This window comes from Pongo abelii, chromosome 16 (genome assembly GCF_028885655.2).
Source record: "Pongo abelii isolate AG06213 chromosome 16, NHGRI_mPonAbe1-v2.0_pri, whole genome shotgun sequence".
Lineage (NCBI taxonomy): Eukaryota > Metazoa > Chordata > Mammalia > Primates > Hominidae > Pongo > Pongo abelii.
Genome location: NC_072001.2, coordinates 78,115,538 through 78,132,155, shown reverse-complemented (window position 1 = coordinate 78,132,155; position 16,618 = coordinate 78,115,538). Strand labels below are relative to the sequence as shown.

The window sequence follows — 16,618 nt, the reverse complement described above, 5'->3', positions numbered from 1 at the left end:
TGGTGGCACATGCCTGTAGTCCTAGCTACTCAGGAAGCTGAGGTGGGAGTTTAGTCTGAGCCCAGGGAGGTCGAGGCTGCAGTGAGCCATGTCCCTGCCACCGCACTCCAACCTGGACAACAAAGCAGACCCTGTCTCAAAAAAAAAAAAAACAAAAACAACACCAAGGCTGGGCGTGGTAGCTCACACCTGTAATCCCTGTAATCCCAGCACTTTGGGAAGCCGAGGCGGATGGATCACTTGAGGTCAGGAGTTCGAGAGCAGCCTGGCCAACATGGTGAAACCCCATCTCTACTAAAATATAAAAACAACTAGCTGTGAGTGGTGGTGCGTGCCTGCAATTCCAGCTACTCGGGAAGCTGAGGCAGGAGAATCGCTGGGACCCAGAATGAGACTCCGTCTCAGAAAAAAAAAAAAAAAAAGCTTCCAGATAGCTGAACACATGGTCCCTGGAGGTCACTGGAGGGTGGTCCCCCAGAAAGGGCATGGAAACACCACATCCCTTCCCACGGGCCTTGCTCCATGCATCTCTTCCATCTGGCTGTCTATCTGTATCATTTGTAATATCTTTTGTTGACCTAAAGAGAAAAGAAACTTAGACAAATTTAATATAAGTAGTGTTTATTTGGGCCAAATTTGAGGCCTGTGATCAGGAGCATGGATTCAAGTTGCCCTTAATATATGCTCCAATTAGCAACAGTTACTAATGTTTTTTTTTTGAGACAGTCTTACTCTGTTGCCCAGGCTGGAGTGCAGTGGCGCCATCTCGGCTCACTGCAACCTCCGCCTTCCAGGTTCAAGTGATCCTCCTGCCTCAGCCGCCCTGGTAGCTGGGATTACGGGCACACACCACCATGCCCAGCTAATTTTTGTATTTTTAGTAGAGACGGGGTTTGCCATATTGGCCAGGCTGGTCTCGAACTCCTGACCTCAGGTGATCTACCTACCTCAGCCTCCCAAAGTGCAGGGATTACAGGCGTGAGCCACTGTGCCCAGCCACTAATGGGTTTTTAAAGGAAAAGAAGAGGCAGTTCCTATGTTGTTTACGAAGAATTTGCATTAGGCCGGGCATGGTGGCTCACGCCTGTAATCCCAGCACTTTGGTAGGCCAAGGTGGGTGAATCACCTAAGGTCAGGAGTTTGAGACCAGCCTGGCCAACATGGTGAAACCCGTTTCTACTAAAAATACAAAAATTAGCTGGGTGTGGTGGTGCATGCCTGTAATCCCAGCTACTCAGGAGGCTGAGGCAGGTGAATTGCTTGAACCCGGGAAGTGGAGGTTGTTAGTGAGCCACAATTGCACCATTGCACTCCAGCTGGGGCGATAGAGTGAGACTCCGTCTCAAAAAAATAAATAAATAAATAAAAAAGACAAATATATTTAAAATTAAACATTAATCAGGCTGGGCTGGGTGCGGTGGCTCACGCCTGTAATCCCAGCACTTTGGGAGGCCAAGGCGGGTGGATCACCAGGTCAAGAGATTGAGACCGTCCTGGCCAACATGGTGAAACCCTGTCTCTACTAAAAATATAAAAATTAGCTGGGCATGGTGTTGTACGCCTGTAGTCCCAGCTACTTGGGAGGCTGAGGCAGGAGAATCACTTGAACCCGGGAGGCGGAGGTTGCAGCAAGCTGAGATCACGCCACTGCACTCCAGCCTGGTGACAGAGCGAGACTCCGTCTCAAAATAAATAAATAAATAAAGTAAAATAAAATTAAGCATTACTCAGGCTGCACTTAGGGCCACCTCCCTGTAACCAAAAGTCACTGCAGCCCTAGATACTGACCATCTGCATCCACACTGTTCCTATAAATAGGATGTCTGACATTAGAATCATAAAGCTTTTGTTTAAGAATTGCTTAAGATGGGCCAGGCACGGTGGCTCATGCCTGTAATCCCAGCACTTTGGGAGGCCGAGGTGGGTGGATCATGAGGTCAGGAAATTGAGACCATCCTGGCTAATGGGTGAAACCCCGTCTCTACTAAAAAATACAAAAAAATTAGCCGGGTGTGGTCGTGGGCGCCTGTAGTCCCAGCTACTTGGGAGGCTGGGGCAGGACAGTGGCGTGAACCTGGGAGGCGGAGCTTGCAGTGAGCCGAGATCGCGCCACTGCACTCCAGCCTGGGCGTCTCAAAAAAAAAAAAAAAAAAGAATTGCTTAAGATGTTTTTCAGATCCTTAATTCTGGGGGAACAAGTGATGCCAAACAGTTTAAAGACTCCTGACCAGGTACAGTGGCTCATGCACCTTGGGAGGCTGAGGAAGGAGGAAGGCTTGAGCCCAGGAACTTGAGACCAGCGTGGGCAACATGGCGGAACCCCATCTCTACAAAAAATACAAAAATTAGCCACTCATGGTGGGCGTTCTCTTGTGGTTCCAGCTACTGGGGAGTCTGAGGTGGGAGGATCGCTTGAGCCTGGGAGGTTGAAGCTGCAGATTGCTTCGCTGCACTCCAGCCTAGGCCAGAGAGCAAGAAAGACCCTGTCTCAAAAAAAAAAAAAACACAAAAAAAACCAAGCCAGGCACAGTGGCTCACACCTATAATCCCAGCACTTTGGGAGACCGAGGTGGGAGGATCACGAGGTCAGGAGTTTGAGACCAGCCTGGCCAACATAGTGAAACCCCTTCTCTACTAAAAATACAAAAAATTAGGTGGGTGTGGTGGCGGGCGCCTATAATCCCAGCTACTTGGGAGGCTGAGACAGGAGAATCGCTCGAAGCTGGGAGGCAGAGGTTGCAGTGGGCTGAGATCGCGACACTGCACTCCAGCCCAGGCGACAATGTGAGGCTCCGTCTCAAAAAAAAAAAAAAAAACCTTTAAAATCCCTAACCCAGCCTGGCACGGTGGCTCATGCCTATAATCCCAGCACTTTGGGAGGCTGAGCAGGCGGATCACCTAAGGTTAGGAGTTCAAGACCAGCCTGGCCATCATGACGAAACCCCATCTCTGCTAAAAGTACAAAAGGTAGCCAGGGACGGTGACAGACGCCTGTAATCCCAGCTACTCAGGAGGCTGAGGCAGGAGAATGGCTTGAACCTGAGGGAGGCAGAGGTTGCAGTGAGTCAAGATCACGCCCCTGGGCGACAGAGTGAGACTCCATCTAAAAAAAAAAAAAAAAAATCCCTAACCCTAAACACCTTGGGGAAATAGATTTGGGGTTTTCTCCCATCCCCTCTTTAGGTCGCCCTACAATTAAACAAACCTTTTTCTTTGCTGCAACCCGGTGCCTCAGCGTATTGATTTGCATATCTGGCAATGAACTTACTGCAGTTACAATCTGACACTATCTCCAGGTAGAAAGTGTTGGAATTAAATTAAATTGAAGGACACCCAGTTAGTGTTTGCTGCAGAATTGCTTGATGTGTGGAGAAACAACCCACACACGTCAGGGGTTAGAAGTATTGTGATGAATGACTGTTGAGGGAGTCTGTAGTTGTGAGGGAGAAAAAAACACTGCTTTTTTCATCAATTCTCAAGACAACCCTGTGAGATTGTAACCACCTAACGGCTTCACCTTGCCTGCTGCCTAGACAGAGCCAATTTATCAAGACAGGGGAATTGCAATGGAGAAAGAGTAAATTCATGCAGAGCCAGCTGTGCAGAAAACCGGAGTTTTATTATTACCCAAATCAGTCGTCCTGAGCATTCAGGGATCAGAGTTTTTATTTTAATTTATTTGTTTGTTTATTTTTGAGACAGAGTCTTATACTGTTGCCTGGGCTAGAGTGCAATGTGTTCTCGGCTTACTGCAACCTCTGCCTCCCAGGTTCAATCAATTCTCCTGCCTCAGCCTCCGGAGTAGCTGGGATTACAGGCGCCCGCCACCATGCCCAGCAAATTTTTTGTATTTTTAGTATATAGACAGGGTTTCACTATGTTAGCCAGGCTGGTCTTGAACTCCTGACCTCATGATCCGCCCGCCTCAGCCTCTCAAAGTGCTGGGATTACAGGCGTGAGCCACCGTGCCCGGCCTATTTATTTACTTATTTTAGACGGAGTCTTGCTCTGTCTCCTGTGCTGGAGTGCAATGGCACAATCTCAGCTCACTGCAACCTCCACCTCCTGGGTTCAAGCAATTATCTGCCTCAGCCTCCCTAGTAGCTGGGATTACAGGCGACTGCCACCATGCCCAGCAATTTTTTTTTGTATTTTTTAGTAGAGACGAGGCTTCACCATCTTGGCCAGGCTGGTCTTGAACTCCTGACCTTATGATCCACCTGCCTTGGCCTCCCAAAGTGCTGGGATTACAGGTGTGAGCCACTGCGCCCGGCCTCTGGGATCAGAGTTTTTAAAGATAACTTGGCCGGGTGTGGTGGCTCATGCCTGTAATCCCAGCACTTTGGGAGGCCGAGGCGGGCAGATCACGAGGTCAGGAGATCGAGACCATCCTGGCCAACATAGTGAAACCCCATCTCTACTAAAAATACAAAAATTAGCCGGGCATGGTGGCGCATGCCTGTAATCCCAGCTACTTGGGAGGCGGAGGCAGGAGAATCCCTTGAACCAGGGAATTGGAGGTTGCAGTGAGCCGAGATTATGCCACAGCACTCTAGCCTGGCGACAGAGCGAGACTCCGTCTCAAAAAAAAAAAAAAAAAAAAAAAAAGATAATTTGGCTGGTAGGGGCTAGGCAAGTAGGGAGTGCTGATTGGTCGGGTTGGAGATGGAATCATAGGGGGTCGAAGTGAGTTTTTCTTGCTGTCTTCTGTTCCTGAGTGGGATGGCAGAACTGTCTGAGCTACATTACTGTTGGAGGTGGTGTCAGCTGATCCATCCAGTGCAGGGTCTGCAAAATATCTCAAGCACTGATCTTAGGTTTTACAATAGTGATGTTATTCTCAGGAGCAATCTGGGGAGGTTCAGACTCACAGCTGAAGGCTGCATGGCCCTAAACCATAATTTCTAATCTTGTAGCTAATTTATTAATCCAGAAAGGCAGACTGGTCCCCAGGCAAGAAGGGATTTTTTTTTTTTGGAAAAGGGCTATAATCAATTTTGTTTCAGAGTTAAACTATAAATTCCTTCCCAAGGTTCGTTCAGCCTACACCCAGGAATGAACAAGGAGCACTTAAAGGTCAGAAGCAAGATGGAGTAGGTTAGGTCTAATCTCTTCCACTGTCATAATTTCCTCAGTTATAATTTTTGCAAAGGTGGTTTCAAGATCAAGATGAGAAAAATGGGTCTTGGAGAGGTGAAATAACTGGTTCAAAAGCAAAGAGCTGCATTCTCTATACCTCCTCTCTTGTAGAATAAATGAATGATGTCTCTCGTAGGGAATTAGACAGATAGATGGGCAGCCACTACATTGGTTGTAATTAAGTTTCATTCTTTCTTCTCCAGCCCAGCATTGTACTTGGCTGCAGCAGACCCAGAGCAGGCAGGACTGCCTTGTGGGGTGTGGACTATTCTCCTCTGAGGCTGCAGACAGCAGACAGCAAAGATCAGTCTGCTGCCCTTGGAGGGGTGGCCATAGAGGCTTGGGGACAGGCGGTTTCTAAGGAGATACAAAATGGATCCTTCCCCATCCTCCCACTTGTGTGCAGATATTTCCTGAAGTAAAGCTGAGTTAAACCCTAAAGGATAGTCAGGATTTAGACGGGAGAGGAAGGTGAAAGAAACAGATGACCAGGGGCAGTGGTGTGTACCTGTAGGCTCAGTACTTTGGGAGGCCGAAGTGGGAGGATCAATTGAAGCCAGGAGTTCAACACCAGCTTGGGCAACAAAGTAACACCCTGTTTCTAAATAAACAAACAAAATAAATGGATGCAGGGGAACAGTAAAATAGTTACTAAATGTGTATCATGCATGTGGGCTGGGCACAGTGACTCACGCCTGTAATCCCAGCACTTTGGGAGGCCAAGGCGAGCAGATCATTTGAAATCAGGAGTTCAAGACCAGCCTGGCCAACATGGTGAAACCCAGTCTCTATTAAAATTACAAAAAAAAAAAAAAAAAAATTAACTGGGTGTGGTGGTGAGTGCCTGTAATCCCAGCTACTTGGGAGGCTGAAGCAGCAGAATCGCTTGGACCTGGGAGGCAGAGATTGCACTGAGCTGAGATCATGCCATTGTACTCCAGCCTGGGTGACAGAGTGAGACTTTGTCTGGAAAAAAAAAAAAAACCCAAAACCCACAAAAAATAAATAAATAAATGTGTATCATGTGCTTTATACTATGTTAGTGACAGAAACACAACAGTGAGCAAAACAGACCTCAGCCCTACCCTCATGGAGCTTTTAGTCTAGTGGAGGATACAGGCATAAAGAACCACCTATACTTGTATTAATTACAATCTGCAATAGGTATTGTGAAGGAGAACTACAGGGTAATAGGAGAGCTTATGTTGGGTGTGAGGTGATGATGTAACCAAGAGAGTGAAGGGAAGCTACTCCTGAAGAAAGGCATCTGAACTTGCATTTAAAGGGTAAGGAGAGGTTAACCAGAGGATGATAGTGGGGCATGGGTTAAGTGCATACCAGGTAGAGGGAACACATGTGTAAAGGCCCTGAGACGGGAGGGCACAAGGAAGGTTTGAGCAACTGAAAAGAACTTGCATGGCTGGAACAGCGGGTGGCGGTTGGGTGCTAGAAGGGGTCAGAAGGAGAGAAAGGTAGGGGCAGATCCTTTAGGACCTTGAAGACAAACTAAGAATTTGGGCCTTTATGAATTTTTTTTTTTTTGAGACAGAGTTTCACTCTTTTTGCCCAGGCTGGAGTGCAATGTTGCAATCTTAGCTCACTGCAACCTCTGCCTCCCAGGTTCAAACGATTCTCCTGCCTCAGCCTCCCAAGTAGCTGGGATTACAGGTGTGCACCACCACACCCAGCTAATTTTGTATTTTTAGTAGAGATGAGGTTTCACCATGTTGGCCAGGCTGGTCTCGAACTCTTGACCACAGGTGATCTGCCTGCCTTGGCTTCCCAAAGTGCTGCGACTACAGGCATGAGCCACCTTGCCTGGCCTTTTTTTTTTTTTTTTTTAACTGAGACAGGGTCTCACTCTGTCACTCAGCTGGAGTGTAGTGGTGCAAAGATGGCTCACTGCAGCTTCGACCTCTTGAGCTCAAACAGTCCTCCTGCCTCTGCCTCCCAAGTAGCTGGGAGTACAGGCGCAGGCCACCATGCCTAGCTAATTGTGTGTGTGATATATATATATATATATATATATATATATATATATATATATATATATAATTTTTTTTTTTTTTTGGTAGAGACAGGGTCCTGGTATGTTGCCTAGGCTGGTCTCGAACTCCTGGCTTCAGGTGATCCTCCTACCTCTGCTTCCCAAAGTGCTGGGATTACAGGCATGAGCCACGCACCCAGCCCTTTATGGAAATTAATTGAAAAATTTTAACAAAGTTCTGTGATAATTTTGCCCCCTTTAAACAGATCTTTGATTACAACATGAAGAACAATGGACCAGTTAACAGCACCGTATTAATCCAGGGTAAAAATGACAGTGGCTGGGATTCGGTGACAGCAGAGATGAATAATACCAGATAGATCCAAATAAATAAGGTGGATTTGGCCAGGCAGTGGTTCATGAGTATAATCCTAGCATTTTAGGAAGCCAAGGCGGGAGGATCACTTCAGCCCAGGTGTTTGAGACGAGCCTGGGCAATATAGTGAGATCCCCATCTCAACAAAAAATCCATAAATTAGCTGGGTATGGTGGTGACCAGCTGTAGTCCCAGCTACTCAGGAGGCTGAGGTGGGTGGATTGCTTGAGCCCAGGAGCTCGAGGCTGCAGTGAGCCATGATTACGCCACTGCACTCCAGCCTGGGCGACAGTGAGACCCTGTCGGCGGGAAAAAAAAAGCGGAGCTGTGGAGAGTGAAGCAGCCACCTCCCCCATTATTGAGGCTTTGTTGCTGAATCCCTTCATTCACTTTATAAATGCTTGATGTCCAGGTTCAAGTCTCAATTCAGGTCCCAAAGCTGATGGGCCCAGGAACCCTCGTCCCTAAAACGATGAAACGACATCAGAGGGCGAGCAGCCCTAAAAGAAGCAGGCTCAGCTCGGGTGGAGGACTGCTGGATGGTCCTGGCACTTCTCTTTCCCCGAGCACGTTCTGCAGAAGAAGCGCTTTCCTAGTTCTCCCAAGGCCTCTGGCCTCACCTGTCACCCCTGTCCTCTGCCCAGGGATCACTTTGGACTTCTTCCCAAACTTGGTCTACAGAGAAGTGAAGGGGCTGTTTCCTGTCCCACTTTTGAGAGTTTGCTTTAGAAACATAAAATTGGAAGGTGTCAGATTGATAGGCAGTTGGGAAGGACTCCGGCCACGCCTCTGGCTCCGTAGACCCTCCGCGCAGTCAAGACCCCTGAATCCCCAGCAGAGCGAAGATGCGGACGCAAGCCGAATGCCCACCCACCGCACTATTGTGGGCTGGGCAGGGGGCGGAGCGGACCTCGGTGACGTCATAGGGCCACGCCCTCGGGGGAGGGCACCGCGCCTGCGCCAGAACCGCTGCCTCGCTCCCGGAAGTGGAGGGTCTACACGAAGAGCCGCTGGGTCTGGGTGCCCGGAGGCAGCAGCGTTCGCGGAGTTCGCCCGCTGGCCCCCGATCGCCATGTCGGCTTTCGACACCAACCCCTTCGCGGACCCAGTGGATGTAAACCCCTTCCAGGTAGAGCCCCTCTCCCGCCATCCAGCTCTCAGATTTCCCTAGGGCCCACGGCCGCCGCCCGGGCCTCTTTCGCTAGAGCCGGGAGACGTGGCGTAGGAGGGACGGGTCATCTGCCCAATGGGAGAGCGGGCTTTGAGGCCTGGCCTATCGTAACGCGTGAGGGGCGCGACTAGCAGCAGGTGGAACTGCAGAGGAGGCGGGGCACTGAAGTCTTGGAGAGAGTAGGGAGGGTGTTCTAGCACCCGGAGGCTGGGGTGTGCTAGGGAAGGGGACTGGAGCAGGTACGGTCGGACCCTTAGGGAAGTCTTCTAGCGTCAGGGAGAAGCGAAATGTGGCTATCTCATTCCCTCATTCTTGGATAGACACCTGTCTTGAGTCACTTTAGAAGAGGGGGTGACAGCAACATATGAGGATGTGGTGAAGCCTCTGGGGGAGGGGAAAAATGTGGGAAAAGCCCAGGACACCTGCCACCGCTCCACCACCAGCCAAACTAGTGTATAAAGTACAGGAGAGCCCCTGAGATTTGTCAAGGAAAGAAAGATGGGAGAGGGCGGGAAGGTAGCCCAAGTTGAAAAATGGCCTTGATAAGAATTCCACATTTTGGCCATGGGTCTAGTTTGGAGTGGGTTTTGACCAGATAGGAGAGCCCGGGTTAGGGAGGGAGGAGAGGTGCGGGGGGCTGTGAAAAAGTCTGGACCCACAGGGAACGTTTGTCTGATGGAACTGTGTGTGGTAGCAACATAGTTGAGATGCACTGACGTGTAAGCTGGCCTGACTCTTTTTTTTTTTTGAGTCTCGCTTTGTCGCCCAGGCTGGAGTGCATTGGCACGATTTCCGCTCACTGCAACCTCTGCCTCCCGAGTTCAAGCAATTCTCCTGCTTCAGCCTCCCGAGTAGCTGGGACTACAGGCGTGTGCCACCACACCCAGCAAATTTTCATACTTTTAGTAGAGACGGGGTTTCACCGTGTTGGCCAGGCTGGTCTCAAACTCCTGACCTCAGGTGATCCATCCGCCTCGGCCTTCCAAAGTGCTGGGATTACAGGTGTGAGCCACCACGCCTGGCCTGACCTTTTGAACAGCAATCGAGGAAGAAACCGTCTTCCTGCTTTTCTTTTCCTTTTTTTTTTTTTTTAAGACAATTCTTGCTCTGTCGCCCAGGCTGGAGTGCAGTAGTGCGATCTCGGCTCACTGCAGCCTCAACCTCCTGGGTTCAAGTGATTCTCCTTCCTCAGCCTCCCGAGAAACTGGGATTACAGGCATGCACCACCACGACCGGCCAGTTTTTGTATTTGTAGTAGAGACGGGGTTTCTCCACGTTGGTCAGGCTGGTCTTGAACTCCCGACCTCAGATGATCCACCCGCCTCGGCCTCCCAAAGTGCTGGGATTACAGGCATGAGCCACTGCGCCCGGCCCTCTTTCTTCCTTTTTTAAGGCAGGGTCTCACTCTGTCCCCCAGGCTATAGCACAGTGGAGGTCATGGCAGCCTTGACCTCCAGGATTCAAATGATTATTTGAATCCTACCTCAGTCTCCTGAGTATCTGGGACTACAAGAATGTGCCACTGGGCCTGACTCCTTTTTAAAAAAATTTTTGTAGAGAAGGGGTCTCACTGTGATGCCCAAGGTGGTCTCGAAATCCTGGTCTCAAGCAATCCTCTGGCCCCAACCTCTCAAAGTGCTATGATTACAGGCATAAGCCACAGGACAGTCTTCCTACTTAAAGCCCACACCTTTCTGCCTTTAAGCTGAGAGCACAGGGATGATCTTTTTCCACCATGAGGGGCTGAACTGTTACCTCCAGAGCTCCTATGCCTCTTGTTTCACGTCTGCTCAAAACCCGTTCTAGGGAAGCTTGTTTGTGCTGACTGGTGAATTATGAGCCCTGATATTCTGCTCTGTCTGGATGTCACCAGGCACATTAACTCACCCTGCTTGTCCTTTATTTTGGTCATTGGCAGCTTTTAAGTTTCCTGCAGGTGTCAGAGAAGTCCTTGAAGGAGTCCTTCCTGTCATTCACAGCATGAGTTTTCCCACTTTGAATTGCTTCAAGGGTCAGAGCAAAATCAAAGGAGACTTGAACTAAATAATTATACGCTGTCAGGAGAGTGAAAATGTTTTGCTTCTTTCTTGGTCTCAAGGTGTCTTAGCCAACAGGAGCCCTCAGGGCAAATTCTGATAGCTTGTTCCTTAGAACATCAGGGAATTCTGAACATTCCTCTTAATGTTCAGAAGCTTAATGTTTCTTGACAGAGCGTTTGCAAGGACCTTGTCTCTTATGTAAGGCAAACAGTCATCTCTATTGATTGAGTAAAGAAAGAAGATTTGCATTTTTTTTTTCTGCCAATGTCTTCTGGTAACAGACTTTAATTACAAAACTGCTGTATAATACTGGGGTTTGGGTTTTTTAGTAGGATCTTGTAGCCTTATGGTGTATGTCGTATGTGATGATTTTCCATTTTTTATGTGTGTTTTTTTGTCCTCTCAGAATCAGAAATAAAAAGTCTGCTGCTGTCTGACAGAGAGGAAGTCAGTTGTCTAAAGATGCAGAGAGCTTTGCTCCAGTGTTAGCAGAGGGCAAGATAGTTCTACCCTGTATTAATAGCTGCTTGAAAGTCTTAAACCTCATCTCTGGCTCCAAAAATGACGGTGCAAACTGTGGTATAAGTAACTTCTGCATTCTAGCGAGACAGTCTGTCCATCAGGAAGCCCCAGGATATGGCATGACAGGAAGCAGCTGTGGTCCTGTCAACCAGCCACATCTGGTGGGGAGTCCTAGGTGGGAAGAAGAGAGCTGGCTGGCTGGCTGCGATTTGCTCCTCCTCATCCTGGGCTGGGCTTTTCCTCTTGGCACACAGTGGTTTGGGATGAAACAGCTTTGGATGTGAGGCCTCTGAACCTTCTCCTGGTCAGAGCTGCCCACCTTTTCCTTGAGACGGTGGTGTCTGCTTCCTTGACTGCCAGGGCTAGGACGTTGGGAGGTGTAGCCCTTGGGTGCCTGGGTGTGAGCCCAGCTTCATTTACTCAGGGTGTTGGCACCAAGCTCAGGAGAGAGCAGGTGGAGAGGCGATAGACTCAGAAACTGTCACACCTAGTCACACTCCAGAACAGTCGTTTTTATTTCCGTCATGCAGTGTAATGGTGGATTGCAAAAATATACCTAGTGTTCAGAGCCCATAGTTGACTGTTAAGAGCTGAGAACATTCTTAGAACTCTATTCTCACCTCTTCAGTTTAGAGATGAGGAAACCAAGACCTCAATTTGGATGGTATGTGCCAGAGTCATCAGTTGTTTAGCAGCAGGAAGGTGCTGACCTGGGTCTCATTCCCAGGACTGGGCTGTTTTAAAGGTTTTGAAGCTCAGACATTGGTGTTAAACTGCACTGGGGCTATTTTAGGCTGGCTAAGGAAAGAATGGAATGTAACATCATCACATTGTCACCATTCTTGAGAGTACCGGGAGTGGTGAAAGTAACAAATTAGTATTAGCTAAGCTACCTTTTTTCTCCAGTGTGAGGGGATGGAATAATACAGATCTTGTGCTTTTGTTCTTTAATTTTTTTATTTTTTATTTTTATTTTTATTTTCCACTGGAGAACAATTCTTGGGCTTTTTAAGACAGTTCTTTAAAGCAATATATATTCTGAGTAATGCCAGTCCTGAAAGGTGCTCATGGTTCTGTGGTCAAATAGGTTTGAGAATTGCTACCTATTTCATTTTTGTTTCTTTGTTTATGTTTTTCGAGATGGTGTTTCGCTCTTTTGCCCAGGCTAGGGTGCAATGGTGCGATCTTGGCTCACTGCAATCTCCACCTCCTGGGTTCAAGCGATTCTCCTGCCTCAGCCTCCCGAGTAGGTAGGATTACAGGCACCCACCACCACGCTCAGAATTTTTGTATTTTTACTAGAGACAGGGTTTTACCATGTTGGCCAGGCTGGTCACGAACTCCTGACCTCGGGTGATCCACCCGCCTCAGCCTCCCAAAGTGCTAGGATTACAGGCATGAGCCACTGTGCCCAGCCTGTTTATTTTTTCAAAGATTCACAAGGCTTGGCCAGGCACGGTGGCTCACACCTGTAATCTCAGCAATTTGGGAGGCCAAGGCAGGTGGATCACTTGAGGTCATGAGTTTGAGAATGGCCTAGGCAACATGGCAAAACCCCGTCTCTACAAAAAATACAAAAAATTAGCCGGGTGTGGTGGCATGCACCTGTGGGCTCAGCTACTTGGGAGGCTGCGACAGGGGGATCACTTGAGCCTGGGAGGTGGAGGTTGCAGTGAGGTGAGGAGTGCCTTTGCACTCCAGCCTGGGTAATAGAGTGAAACTCTATCTCAAAAAACAAACAAACCAAAATAAAGATTCACAAGGCTTGTTAGTTTGTTAAAGGCTCTGAGAAATCCTACAAAAAGACATTGGCTCAGCTTTATTTGACCAAGCATTTCTCACAGTTATTCTACCATGGAATCTGTTTTCTGCTCACTCGTTATGTCCTTTGAAACTTCCAGTGCACCATTTAGTTGACTTCCTCATCCAAGGTTCTTTATTAAGTGCCTGCTTCCACCCCGCACTGTGGGCATGTGCTTTTATGACCTCTTCCTTGTGTGTGGTTATAATCGGGATGATTAGAAAACTTCCTGCACAGAAAGAGCTGTGAATGGGAAGTTAAGATATGAGTGTGCCACAGAGGTTTGCCCACCTCCTAGGAGGAAGCAGGAAACTGCAAGCCAAGTGTTGTTGATTTCACAGCCTCCACTGGCACACCCTAATTCTTCTGTTGGTTATGGCAGCTGCTTTGTACCTTCTGAGTATTTCAGTCTCTGCTTCGGAATGATCCAGGGTGTCTGCTCCCAAAAGTTTCTCATTAAGTCTTGTCAGGTGATGAAGGGGTGGAAAGCTAAAGGGAGTCATTGTACCATCCATTTTTCAGCAGTCCGCTAAAAATCAGACCACCCAGGCAAGTGCCTAGGGCTGCTTTCCCACTCAGCACTTCTGCCAGATTATCCCAGGCAGACAGCATTGATCTCAAGGAGAGGAAGTGGAATAGGTGGTGGCATTGAACAGAAAAAACCTTTCAGTGTTTGTATGTTGCCAAGTCACACAATATCACTTTCACACATTGCCTCCTCGCAGTTAAAAGATAATCTCGGTGTTGTGGCTGCTTCCCAAGGATTTGAAATATTTCTCTCCTGTGGAAGGAGAAAGTGGTGGCAGAAACGTGATTTGGGTGTGAACAAAGTTACTTGAATTTCCCTGTGCAGACACTGGGACCTTCCCAGAGAGGGTTGGCCCCAGCTTGACCATAACTTTGGGAATTCTTGGAACAACCAGATGGACCTGGTAGAACTTTCCTGTGTAACAGAGCATTGTCTCAAGAAATTTGAAAATGGCAGGGTTCTTACAGCTTCACTGTGACTGCAGACAGCTGCCCAGATAGGAGGATTCCTGCCTTTATGGTTGGCACCTGGAGCCAGGCTGGGTGTTAAAACTTGGGTAGAGAGATAGGTGAACTTTGACTCTTCTGTTAAGTCTTCTTTGGAAACACTTGGGGTAAGATAATCTTGTGTTCAGAGAAATGGTAATATTTAACCAGGACAAACAAGGGGTACTTGCTATTCATTCAGAGAAGAGTGCTGTGCACATTTGCAAGCTGTGACCCATCCAGCAAGTGCTGCTTTGAGATGTTCGTGTTACTGCACATCACTGAGGTCATGCTGCTCTGCAGGCCTGTGCAGGAGAGCATGGTAAATAAGCACAGTATGTGATCAATGGCTTCTGGCAGGAGAGCTAAGAAATACTCACTGAGGCCGGGGCGCAGTGGCTCACGCCTGTGATCCCAGCACTTTGGGAGGCCGAGGCGGGCGGATCACAAGGTCAGGAGTTTGAGACCAGCCTGGCCAATATGGTGAAACCCCATCTCTACTAAAAATACAAAAATCAGCCAGGCGTGATGTCAGGCGCCTGTAGTTCCACCTACTCGGGAGGCTGAGGCAGGAGAATCGCTTGAACCCGGGAGGCAGAGGTTGCAGTGAGCCGAGATTGCACCACTGCCCCCCAGCCTGCATGACAGAGCGAGACTCCATCTCAAAAAAAAAAAAAAAAAAAAAAAAGAAAATAAATGCTCACTGAGAGTGACAGCACATCACAAGTGGGATCAGGGCAGTGTCCAAAGGAGCTGGGAGGGCTCTCAGGAGGAAGGGCCAGAGCCCTATGGCACAGAGGGCTTGGGCTGAAAGCAGAAAGCCTGGCAGATGGGAAAACAGGGTTATTCATTTATTTTTTGAGACAGAGGTTCACTCCCAAGTAGCTGGGATTACAGGCGTGCACTAGCACGCCTGGCTAATTTTTGTATTTTTAGTAGAGGTGGGGTTTCAACCCCCTTGGTCAGGCTGGTCTCAAACTCCTGATCTCAGGTAATCCACCCACCTCGGTCTCCCGGAATGCTAGGATTACAGGTGTGAGCCACCACGCCCGGCCAGAAAAGAGTATTTTTGGGTGAAGGAGTGCCAAGAACCAAAAGTCGCTCCTGCTTGCTGTCATCCCTGTACTCCTGTGTCCACTCTCACCCCTGCACCCCCGGGCATGTCCTCACTCTTAGATCTTAATGGTCTCTCGGGGAGTCATGGGCCTGGGATGCGTCTGCTGCTTGTGACTCACATGCTTGTTTGGCCAGTCTCTTGAAATTCTCTCCATCCTTGGCCTCTTTTATCCTGATCATTCTCACCTTCCTCAGCCTGTTTTCACTTCCTGTCTCATACATTTAGGAGTATTCCAGAGTTCTTTTTTTGTTTTTATTCATGCTATTGGAAGTTCAGAACTTAAACTTTGTCTTTCTCTTCTTTTCTTTCTTTTCTTTTCTTTTCCTCCCCTCCCCTCCCCTCCCTCCCTCCCTTCTTTCCTTCCTTCCTTCGAGACAGAGTCTCACTGTGTTGCCCAGGCCAAAGTGCAGTGGCACAATCACGGCTCACTGCAGCCTCAATCTCCCAGGCTCCAGAAATCCTCCCATCTCAGCCTCCCAAGTAGCTGGGACTACAGGCAAACACCATCATGCCTGGCTTTTTTTTTTTTTTTTTTTGGAGAGATGAGGTCTCACTTTGTTGCCCAAGCTAGTCTCGAACTCCTGGATTCAAGCAATCCTGTCTCACCCTCCCAAAGTGCTGGGATTACCCTGTTCTCACTTTATACCTTCATTTCTATGGCTTCAGAATAGCATCCACATTTCAGCGATCCCAGATCTAGATCTCTAGTTCTCAGCTTCCTCCTGAGCTCAAACCACTGTTTCAAACTCACACCTGCACCTTCCCAATCCTTCCATCCAGAAATATTCCACAGCTATCTCCAACCTGACTCAATATCTTCTTGGATCCTCTCCCTACCCCACCACACCCACCCTTGAAAAACCTGTTCCTCCTCTGCCACAGTCACTTATTTTGGGCACTCCTTTCTTTCTTTCTTTTTTCTTTTCTTTTCTTTTTTTTTTTTGAGACAAAGTCTTGCTCTGTCACCCAGGCTGGAGTGCAGTGGTGTTATCTTGGTTCACTGCAACCTCTGCCCCCCGGATTTAAGCTATTCTCCTCCCTCAGCCTCCCAAGTAGCTGGGAATACAGGTGCATGGCATGCCACCACGCCCGGCTAATTTTTGTATTTTCAGTAGAGACGGGGTTTCACTGGGTTGGCCAGGCTAGTCTCAAACTCCTGACCTCAGGTGATCCACCTGCCTTAGCCTCCCAAAGTGCTGGGATTACAGGCATGAGCCACTGTGCCTGGCCTTTTTTTTTTTTTTTTTTTTTTTTTTTGAGATAGAGTCAGGCTGGAGTGCAGTGGTGTGATCTCAGCTCACTGCAGCCTCCACCTCTCCTGGGTTCAAGCGATTCTTCTTTTTTTTTTTTAATTTATGAAGTATTTATTGATGATTCTTGGGTGTTTCTTGGAGAGGGGGATATGGGAGGGTCATAGGATGATAGTGGAGAGAAGGTCAGGAGATAAACACA

The 16,618-nt window shown here is 48.4% G+C and overlaps 1 protein-coding gene across 2 annotated transcripts in view; it reads left to right on the top strand.

Annotated features, from left to right (window-relative positions):
• The first annotated feature begins 7,812 nt into the window (after positions 1-7,812).
• SCAMP2 (secretory carrier membrane protein 2) overlaps positions 7,813-16,618 on the top strand; it is a 31,219-nt gene continuing 22,413 nt past the window's right edge. The window contains exon 1 of one of the 2 annotated variants that reach the window (XM_054531108.2): positions 7,813-8,631. In XM_054531108.2, the coding sequence (XP_054387083.1) occupies positions 7,900-8,631 (732 nt within the window). In that variant the 5' untranslated portion in view covers positions 7,813-7,899. 2 annotated transcript variants of the gene reach the window in all.